This window comes from Lithobates pipiens, unplaced genomic scaffold (genome assembly GCF_037356315.1).
Source record: "Lithobates pipiens isolate NorthernLeopardFrog02 unplaced genomic scaffold, aLitPip1_a1.2 Scaffold_18, whole genome shotgun sequence".
Classification (NCBI taxonomy): domain Eukaryota; kingdom Metazoa; phylum Chordata; class Amphibia; order Anura; family Ranidae; genus Lithobates; species Lithobates pipiens.
The window spans coordinates 576,893,435-576,904,940 of NW_027507758.1; the positions used below are offsets into that span (position 1 = coordinate 576,893,435).

The following is an 11,506-nucleotide window of genomic DNA, read 5'->3' on the forward strand; positions in this document are numbered from 1 at the left end:
TTCTGGAGATGTTGAGGAGGTGAAGGCGGCAGGATTTAGCCAGTGATTGGATATAGGGGCCATCCCCCCACAGTTAGTAACACGCCCCTAGGAACACTTAACCCCTACACTGCCACCCCCTGGTTAACCCCTTCACTGCCAGTGTAATTTACACAGGAATCAATTTATACATTGATTGCTGTATAAATGACAATGGTCCCAAAAAATGTGTCAAAAATGTCCAATGTGTCTGCCATAATGTTACAGTCACAATAAAAATCACTGATCGCCGACATTACTAGTAAAAAAAATATATTAATAAAAATGCCATAAAACTATCCCCTGTTTTGTAAACGCTATAACTTTTGTGCAAACCAATCACTAAACACTTATTGCGATTATTTTTTATTTTTTTTTGCCAAAAATATGTAGAAGAATACGTATCGACCTAAACTGAGGGAAAAAATTTTTTATATATATTTTTGGGGGATATTTATTATAACAAAAAGTAAAAAATAATGCGTTTTTTTTTTCAAAATTGTCGCTATATTTTTGTTTATAGCGCAAAAAAGAAAAACCGCAGGGGTGATCAAATACCCCCAAAAGAAAGCTCTATTTGTGGGGAAAAAAGGACATCAATTTTGTTTTGGAGCCACATCGCATGACCGTGCAATTGTCAGTTAAAGCAACGCAGTGCCGAAAGCGCAAAAAGTGGTCTGGTCTTAAGCCACCAAAATGGTCCGGTCTGAAAGTGGTTAATAGTATTTATTATTAATTTGTTTTGTTCCACTTGTTTAGATGGGCATTTGTTAGTTTGGATAATTCGTAACTTTGAATACATTCGTCACTAACAGCCAAATTTGAAAGGAATTTTCAAAAACTATAGTTTAATAGTTAATTCTTGTTAGTTATTCTTTTGAATTTACAAATTGCGATCATAATGAATGACCCGAAAAACAAAACTTTTTTATTTTTTCGGCAGTTCACGTTTAATGATCACCTGCTCACTTGGCATCATCCACACACAGCTTAAAGTGGCATTACCTACCTGTTCTGTGCAGTGGTTTTGTACAGAGCAGCCCCAAACCTCTTCTACTCGGGTCCCCCGGCCGGCACTCCTAGCTCCTCTCCATTGACCAGGGCCCCCAATAGCAAGCCACTTGTCCCTGCTCTATGCCATAAGATCATAGAGCCTCGGCTCAACCCTGCCCCCACTCTCTCCTCATTGGTTCACTTGCTGTTATTGACAGCCGTGATAGCCAATGGCTTCTGCTGCTGTCCTGGGACAGCTGAGGCTCTCGTGCACAGCGCTAAATCCAGAGGGGGTTCAGGTGAATATTAGGTGGCTGTGGGGGGAGCAGCACACAGAAGGTTTTTTACCTTTATACATAGAATGCATGAAGGTAAAAAACCTTCAGCCTTTAGAGCCACTTTAACTATTCCATACACAGAAGTTGAATTCAATGCAATTTTACTTCAGCCAATTTCACTACAGAGTATGGTTTTTCCAGTCTTTTGAAGTTTAAGAAGACAATGATTTTCCTGAGCCCTTTGTGAATACCTAACAATGACTAGGATCTCTTGAGGAAGCTATTAGTGAAACCCGTAGTGATCCATTGGTGATGGCTTTCAGAAAGAAGACTACTGTTATGACAGCATACTCCAATATTCCAAAGTCCACCTGTACAGGTTTCCTTCTCCTGCCATATCAGTCATATAGGAGAGAATGTACATACTGTGGCACACCTATGCATTTATTTTTGTAACATGTTTTTATGATGATATTTAACTGTTGATATTTTATTTTTACCTTTTGCGTACCTCTTTCCCTACTGGGATTATAGTGGCAGCCTTAAAAAAAAAAATCAGTTTTTCAATTTCTTCCTTGTTTTTGTTCACATATTTGGATGTGGTGCCACACATTGCGGATTTTGTCTCCATTTCTTCTTTAAAGGGTGACTCCACTTTTGTAGAGGGGGAAAAAAATAGCAATGAAAAAATAATATAGCACATATAATTGTGACACTAATCATATTGTTATTGAATGTTATTACAAATTGCTAGAACATGTGAGCAGGCAAAAAATTTGTACGAACACCGTTAAAGTTTATGGGACATGAACATGAAAAATCAAAAGTGCTAATTTTAAAGGCTTATATGCATGGTATTGTCATAAAAAATGTTTGGGGATCCTGGTCCTGCCCCAGGGGACATGTATCGATGCAAAAAAAAGTTTTAAAAAATGTTTTTTCGGGAGCAGTGATTTTTAATAATGCTTAAAGTGAAACCATAAAAGTGTAATATTCCTTTAAATTTCGTACCTGGGGGGTGTAAAGTTGCGCATGTTTCACGTGTTTAGAACAGCCTGACAGCAAAATTACATTTCTAAAGGGAAAAAAAGTAATTTAAAACTACTAGCGGCTATAATGAATTGTCGGTCCGGTGTTCTGGCATATTCAGTCGGCCATCATATAGCGTCCGCATGCACAGTACGGGGCAGAAGAAGCTTCATAAAATTTCCGAAGCTGAACGGCGCCTGTGCCGTGAGTGGAGGTGGTAGCCCCACCATCCAAGCGGACATAGGGTTGTGAAAATTAGACGGCCCCTCGCGCAGTACACAGCGGACGCTATCTGATGGGGGACCTTATATGATAAGACACCGGCAATACACATAAAAGATCATTGATAAAAACAGCATGGGATTTCCCCACAGGGGAACCCTGAACCAAAATTAAAAAAAAAAGAAATGTGTGGGGGTCCCCCCAAATTCCATACCAGGCCCTTCAAGTCTGGTATGGATATTAAGGGGAACCCCGTGCCAAAATGTAAAAATAAAATGGCGTGGGGGTCCCCCTCAAAATCCATACCAGACCCTTTATGAGGACAAGGTGCTCTGGGGGGCCGCTACCCCAAAGCACCCTCCCAATGTTGATGACATGTGGCTTTGTACGGTTCAGGAGGGGAGGAGCTCTCTCTCACCCCCCCTCTTTTCCTGCGGCCTGCCAGGTTGCATGCTCAGATAAGGGTCTGGTATGGATTTTTGGAGGGCCTCATGCCATTTTGTAAAAAAAATTGGAGTGGGGTTCCCCTTAATATCCATACCAGACCTGAAGGGCCTGGTATGGAATTTCGGGGGACCCCCACGCATTTTTTTTTTTTTTTTTTAATTTAGTTCGGGGGTTCCCCTGTGGGGGGAATCCCATGACGTTTTTATCAATGGACTTTTATGTGTGTTGCTGGACCGATAATTAATTGCAGCCGCGAGTAGTTTTAAATTACTTTTTTTCCTTTCAGAGATGTCATTGTGCTGTCTGACTATTCTAAACCTGGGAAACATGCGTCCCCTTTACAGGCATACTATAGACACCCCCAGGTGAAAAATTTGAAGGAATATTACACTTTTTTTGTTTCACTTTAAGCATTATTAAAATTATGCTCCCGAAAAAACTGAAGTTTTTAAAACTTTTTTTGCATTGATACATGTCCCCTGGGGCAGGACCCAGGTACCCAAACACTTTTTATGACAATACCATGCATATAAGCCTTTAAAATTAGCACTTTTGATTTCTCCCATAGACTTTTAAAGGCTTTCAAATTTGCCGCAAACACAAATTGTTCGCTATTTGGCGAACACTTGCGTTCGACTCAAACTTAGGGACCATCCCTAAAAATTACCTTTCCCTTTCAATCTGCAACCACTGTCATTTTCTGAGAATGCATTGCAATATGGCTACCCAGAGTTGTTCTGTACACAGAGTGTGTACTGACCACTCCCCAGAAACATTATTCTCTGATTGTGTCATTGGCTTACCAATTTTCCCAGAAGTCTGCCTAAGATGCAAGTCAGATTTCAGGCATCCCCTGCAACAAAAATGTCATTTTAGAGACATATTTTCAATAGGAGCACATCTAAAGGGATGCAGGCCCAACAGATTTCCTCACTAGTGCCCTGCAGCTGCGCACCTGACAGTTAATTATGAAACCACTCCCATTAGATCCACTCTGTGCAGAAGCACAGACAAACACAAATGGATTTCTTCAGAATAACAAAATGTAGGAATCTGCAACAAAGGTTGTTATAATCCTTGCAATGTACATAGATCACCCAAAGGATAATGTTTTCTCAACAAAAGTGGAGTTATGCTTTAATGCAGTACAGAGTAGTTTTTCCAGTCTTTTGAAGTTTAAGAAGACAATGACTTTCCTGAGCCCTTTCTCTGTGAATACCTAACAATGACTAAGGAAACATGGAAGAAGAGGGGAGGGCCTAGCTAGGACTAAACTAACTAAATAGGAAAGGCTGGACAGAGAGAGGAACCAACATTTCATTAACAAGTTGCAATGGCCCAAAACTGACACTAGATGTCAGCATACTACAAATAACGTCAAGCAGTTTTATACAAGACATAAAAAATACACCGAAGTGGGGCAGAACAACTAGTATGCCACAGGTAAAAAAAAAAAAAAAAAATCTGGACTGGATTTGGAGGGGAACCAAAGTAAAAATAAAAACAGCATGTGGTCCTTCCAAAATCTATACCAGACCCTTATCCAGGCATGCAGCCTGCCCCCCCCCCCAAACCATACCAGGCCACATGCCCCCAACATGGGGGGTGGGTGCTTTGGGGCACATGACGACAGAAAGAGGAGGTGTCACCAGCTAACAGAGCCAGGTGGCCCTGCCCCTTGCCTGTATAAGAAATGTCAAAGCACAGAGCGGGCATACGGTGGGAGGCCTCCCAGGGGGTGGAACGTTCTTAATTGTTTCTATTTTTCGGGTCAGCGGGTGCGTGATTCTCAATAGATCCATACATCGAGACAATACATTGAGGGACAGTATATATATATTTTTTTAATAAAGGATTTGTCAAAAACTGTCTTGTGTGGTTATTACTTTTGTACACTTTTTTTGGCGAATGGGTAGGGATGGATCTGGGGGCCCCCTTGCTGAAGATGCTTCCAGTTTCCGATAAGCCCCCCTCCTGTAGACCCTGACAACCACAGCCCAGGGTTGTTGGGAAGAGGCCCCTGTCCCCATCAACATGGGGACAAGGTGCCCCAAAGCATCCACCCCCCATGTTGAGGGCATGTGGCCTGGTATGGTTCAGGAGGGGGGAAGCGCTCGCTTTTCCCCCATCTTTCCTGACTTGCCAGGCTGCATGCCTGGATAAGGGTCTGGTATGGATTTTGGGGGGGACCCCACCCCGTTTTTTTGGGGGGGGGATTTGGTGTGTAACCGCAAATCATTTTATATGGGATTGAACTTGTTTTTGCTGTAGCATGTTTTATGCATTTGTGATATTTTTGGTAAAAAAAGAAAATGTGGAAGAATATGTATCGGCCTAAACTGAGGGGGTAAAAAATGTTTTTAGATATTTTTGGGGGATATTTATTATAGCAAAAAATAATGCATTTTTTTTCAAAATTGTCCCTATTTTTTTGTTTATAGCGCAAAAAATTAAAAACCGCAAAGGTGATAAAATACCACCAAAAGAAAGCTCTATTTGTGGGGAAAAAAAGACCTCAACTTTGTTTGGGAGCCAGGGTCGCGCGAACACGCAATTTCAATTAAAGCGACGCATTGCCGAATTGCAAAAAAAGTGCTCTGGTCTTTGGCCAGCCAAATGGTCCAGGGCTTAAGTGGTTAAACATAAATAAAATCACTGCTCCTGAAAAAGTTTTTCTTTTGATACACGTCCCCCAGGGCAGTACCCAGACCCCCATACACCTTTTATTGGCTAATTACTTGCATAATTAAGCTTTCAAAATTGGCACTTATGATTTTCATGTTCGGCTCCCACATACCTCAATGGGGGATCACTGTTCGGGCTAGAACGGGGGGGGGGGGGGGGTGTTTGGCCCATCCATACTCATTCACATAGGAGAGGGGGCAATATCTGGGGCCCCTTTTTAATATTAAAGGAAAGTCTCAGATTCTGCTAAGATCCCTGCCTGCAAATCCCTAGGGCAGTTTGCCTCATTACTAGTCCTTACAGATAATAGTCAGCAAACTAACAATATAACAAACCACTCTAAATGGTATTTTTAACAGACCAAAAAGGACCATACCTTTTTAACCATAAAACCTCTAAACACATCATCGCCCACTTCTCTTCAATAGATAAAGTTTTAGAACTTTAATAAGGAATTTATTGCTATTTCTGTTGGCTAAGGAGATTCATACTCTCCACTTATCTTGATGGCCATTGTTACCTAGACAAAGATGCATAGAAAATCCAGACTTTTTCAGCTGCCACCTTAAGAAGTGTAGATATGAGGCCACTTCCAGTGACAGAGAGCCCCAATGGGTTATGTTCCTTCTACTGTTTTGTGGGGGTTTTTTTGTGTCCTCTTGGGAAGTTTTTCATTGACGTCCTGCTGTGAAGATACAACAGAAATGGAAAGGAAATCTTCCCAAGAGAACAGGAGGTCAGGACAAGTCAGGACAAAAATACTTGAGAGGAATTTAACCATTCCCTGCCATATCCAAAATATGAAAAACGCATAAAATGGTTTTCCATAAGAAATACTGTATTTTGCATCATACTTATACTAAAGCACAGACACTTATAAATTATATTATTGTGTTTTTTTTCCACAGGGGACCACTATCATTCCATTGCTGACTTCTGCCCTTAGAGATAAAGCTTATTTTGAAAAACCAGATGAGTTTTATCCTGAGCATTTCCTCGATTCAAAGGGAAATTTAAAGAAGAACGAGGCATTTATACCTTTCTCACTAGGTAATATTCTTGGGAGCAGGTGATTGATGTTGTGTCATGTCATTAATCAGTAAGATACATTCACAGAAACTCGTAGTATTTCAAGACATACCCATTGTGGTGGAACGTATCCCTGTAAAGTACATAGTAATAGTTGATGCAACTGGACTTGTTTCGTAATGATGAAGAGGTTTTCTAGCTTATTCAAGCCACATCTTTAGTATTAATGAGAGTTAAACCAGGTACACACTACAGGTTTTTTATTCAACTCGCGTTGCAGCTCCGATCGGAGACACTGTACTAACCATGAGAGATTAATCCAGATATCTCCCCTGCTGAGCTGTTATGTTCTGACAGGGGGATGCCCCCCCCCCCCCCCAAGAACACTCCAATCAGCACTTTTTGCCATTGGCTGAGAGTGCTAATCGGGAGTCGGTCGGCTGCTGGTGTTGCAGCATGCATGTCCGACTGAAGCTCGCCAAACGACATACACATGGGCAGAATGTCGGAAGTATTTTTTTTTTTTAACTGGCAAATATCTCCTGACATTCTGCCCATGTGTACGGGGCTTTAGGAACATACTCCGAAATTTTATATCCACACTGGTAGCACAAACACCTTAATCCAACCGTAGAGACAAAGAGGATAACTGGTTTGCAAGATGCCTGGAAGAGGCCATCTAGGTCAAACTGGAACAGCCATCTCTAATTAGGTGTGGGGCCTTCAACACCATCTGTCTTCCACATATAATGTAATTTAATATCACTATCCTGAACTGGCAACCTTTACATCGGCTCTGAACCTTCAATTCGCACCTTTGCCCAAGTAAATCAAATGATTAAGACATATACATGAGATTATGTAATTAGAACAGGGTGGTTCCACAACTTGCACACCTTCCATTAAGGTTTTTGGACAATCAGCATCACATTCCATGGTAACTAGATCTTAGGAGCTCTGGTTCAGACATTCTTATGCTGTAGACACAATAGGATTTTCTGACAACAAAACCGTGGATTTTTTTAACGAAGGATATTGGCTCAAACTTGTCTTGCATACACAGGGTCACACAAATGTTGTTGGAAGTTCCGAACGTCAAGAACGTGGTGATGTACAACATGTACGGCGAGCTGAGAAAATGAAGTTCAATAGCCAGTGCGGCTCTTCTACTTGATTCTGAGCATGCGTGGACTTCTGTGCGTCGGAATTGTGTACACATGCTCAGAATTTCCAACAACAAGTTTTGTTATCGGAAAATTTGAGAACCTGCTCTCAAACATTTGTTGGCGGAAATTCCGCCAACAAATGTTCTATGGAGCATACACACGGTCAGACTTTCTGACAACAAGCTCACATCCAACATTTGTTGTTCGAAAATCCTATTGTGTGTACAGGGCATTAGGCTTTTAACCAATTTATGTTCACTATTGAAACTTTTATTGGAGGAGCTCAGTGAGCTCCCATCACAGATCTCATCTGCTTTACTTTAATCAGGAATTGCTTAGTTTTGAGAATTGGGGCCAGCATGACTCACATTGTTCCACACAGCTGTATTACACTGGCAGCTTGCACATTGACAGCATTCAGAACGCTTAGCATTAAGTTAAGTTTTAATGTTTTCCTGTCCTTCATCAGGCAAAAGAAGCTGTGCTGGAGAAAACCTGGCGAAGATGGAGTTGTTCCTGTTTTTTACAACACTGCTGCAAAACTTCACCTTCCAGGCCCCTCCTGGTGCTAAGTTGGACCTGACCCCTGAACTGGGGTTCACCAATGCCCCCTTACCACATAAGATCTGTGCTATACCTCGCAGCTAGAACATAGCCAAGCCAATCTATAATCATGGTTGACCCACATGAAAAAAAAAAAAAAAAATGGAATTGGTGAAAAACTTGAAATGAAAATCAACTTTTGATCAAACAAATTGATTACATCCATTACAGGGATGTTTAGAAAAAAAGTCAGTGTAGATTCTTTTTATGACATTAGTGATGTTTTGTGGACTAGTCAAATTTTATCCAACTGTTACTGCAGCTTCCTGTATTGGAAATCTGGTTAAAAATACCCCTCACTTTTATACATGAAGCTGCCTGTGGTTTGTAGGTCCTCATTGTTTGATATGTGTTTCTCAAGTGCCAGTCAGTGAAGTTGGGATGTCACATTTTGTTGTGGCTAAAGCCCAACATCTGCAAGAGACTTAGCAGGGATACACATACAAGTAAAAGGCTTATACATCTTGGTTCACACCTATGTACAGTGATGGCCCATGCATTATGGACGCACAGGCACTGCTCCCCCCTAACACCACCGTATGGCCGCATCAGCTCCACACTCCATAAAGACCCAACTGCTGCTCTCACCGCCCGCATCCAGAGTAATGACTGACCAGTAGACAGCGGGTGGGAGGTGTGTTTTCTGGGGGTGTTAGTGTCGCAACGTGGGGAGGTAGGGACAGTTTTGCTATTGTCGCTCCACCATCAGCCCGGGGGTTGGGGCTGTTTGCCAGCCCCCACAAAAAAAAAAATACACTAGCCGCCACTAGCTATGTAGGTGTGACAGAGCGTTTCTGCACAAATTTTCACTTTGCCCTTAGTACAGCCTCTCGATTTCAATGCACAAAAGTGCATGAACCTCTTTAAAAATTGCACCACACCAAAACACATAGGTTTCAATTAATAGCACCGCAGCACACCTGTAAAAGGGCTGCACATTATTGTGCATGTTCCCGCAACGCATAAGTGAACCTAAGATGGCTTGAACATTTTGTGCATTAACATTCAAGCTGCATTTTAAATTTCACCTTTTCCTGGGATCTAATAAAAGATTTATTTTAAAAATACATTATTTATGAATGGATGAGAGGTCAGTACACTGAAGAAAGGACACAACTCACCACACAAAGTTCATATTACAAACAACAATTCCATAGTAAAAGCCACATTTAGGATATAACATTAAAAAAAAAATCTCCTAACAGTCCAGAAATATTGTATTCAGAGTCAGGATGATCAATGCCTGTGTATTTTTTAGAAATTTAAAACTAATGGGTAAAAATATCAAAAAAACAAAAGTGATAATGGATTTTGAAAAATGTTTTTTTGCACTTAATTCTGTTTGTTTTGAAGGTGAGCAGGATTGTGCCTTAGGCCCCTTTCACGCGATCGGCACGCTCGGATCAGCCTGTCCGTTTTTCAGGTGGATCCGAGCGGGTTACCCATTGACTTCTGTGGGCAGGCGGATGTCAGTGGAGATGTGTACACTAACACCCACCTGCCATCCGAATATACTCACAAACAGGCAGGTAAAATCGCATTCATATTCTGGAGATTCCAGAGATACCCTGTCATGGCAGACATAAGATATAGGTCATTCCTCCCCTGATCTGATAGTTCAAAACACTCGGATTTTCAATTCTGTGGTGCATGAACGTCACGTCTGGTTGCCGTACAGCTACATCCCAGGACGTGTCTGTACGGCAACCAGAAGTGACATTCACCCACCACTGGAAGTGATGAGCCGAGTGTTTTGATGATATAACACTATTTGGAGTCTTATTTCTCCTATATTACCCGCTGGGTAAACCCATAGATTTCACCCTATCAAGTGTTATTTATGAACTTTAATATACTATGCACATTATCACTTTTTGGTGTATTACTCAATGTGATTGTAGCCGTATTAGTGCAATTGCGACAGAGAAAATTGAGTACTGTCCGTGATACTTTTTTTATTTGCACTAACATACAATTTTTCAGGACAAGCTTTCGGGGTATGTCCCCCTTCTTCAAGGTCCAAGCAGTACTCAAATGTCGTTGCTGGTAATTCTTTACCTTTAGCACTACCGTTTACCTATTCTCATTTATATTTGGTAGCTTGTTTGTATCATCCCAGTATAACCACTGAAACTGGAGGATGTCCATATACGCCCTCCTGGCAGGAGGTGGTTAAAGCGGAGTTCCACCCAAAAATGGAACTTCCGCTTTTCTGGTTCCTCCCCCCCTCTGGTGTCACATTTGGCACCTTTCAGGGGGGAGTAGATACCTGTCTAATACCGGTATTTTTCTTCCACTTCCGTGCATAGATACCCGAGCCACCCGCGGGTATCTATGCCACTTCCGGCACCTTCTCCGCCCCCCCTCGCTGTGTTCTGGGAGGCGCAAAGGTCCCAGAACACAGCAGGGACCGGTGGGATAGTGCAGCATGAGTCGCGCATGTACAGTATTACCAAAGATGGTGGCGGCAGCCGAGGGACAGATCGGCTTTGGGTGCCGACATCGCAGGCGCCCTGGACAGGTAAGTGTTCACTTTAAAAAAAAAATTAAAAATGGCGGACATCCACTTTAATATGTCAGGATATTGGAAGTAGATGTTATTTTTGTACTAGGTTACAGCATGTAGCAGTAATATGTACATATCATCTTTGTTACGTGTTATTACTTGGAAACTATTTGACACATGTACAATTATACACATTATTTGTATTGATTTATTGCCTTGTAAAATAAGTTTCTTATTATTAAAGAGAAATTTTGCCAAGAAGTATTTCTAATCTGATATCGATTGTTGTGAAATGTAACTTTCAGTGGCATGTTATGGTCCAGCGTAGTGTATAATTTCCCCACAATAGATTATTTATTTAACCACTTAAATTCCGGAAGGTTTTACTCCTGTCTTGACCAGGCCATTTTTTGCCATTTTCACACAAATAGAGCTTTCTTTTGGTAGTATTTGATCACCACTTTTTTAATTTTTATTATATATATATATATATATATATATATATATATATATGTGTATATATATATATA

The 11,506-nt window shown here is 41.2% G+C and overlaps 1 protein-coding gene across 2 annotated transcripts in view; it reads left to right on the forward strand.

Annotated features, from left to right (window-relative positions):
* Positions 1 to 11,237, forward strand: part of LOC143989070 (cytochrome P450 2K1-like) — a 66,091-nt gene extending 54,854 nt beyond the window's left edge. For both annotated transcript variants that reach the window (XM_077489081.1, XM_077489082.1), the window contains 2 exons: positions 6,581 to 6,722; positions 8,337 to 11,237. In XM_077489081.1, coding sequence (XP_077345207.1) covers positions 6,581 to 6,722; positions 8,337 to 8,515 — 321 coding nt within the window. In that variant the 3' untranslated portion in view covers positions 8,516 to 11,237. The remainder of the gene's footprint in view (positions 1 to 6,580; positions 6,723 to 8,336) is intronic.
* Positions 11,238 to 11,506: the final 269 nt, after the last annotated feature.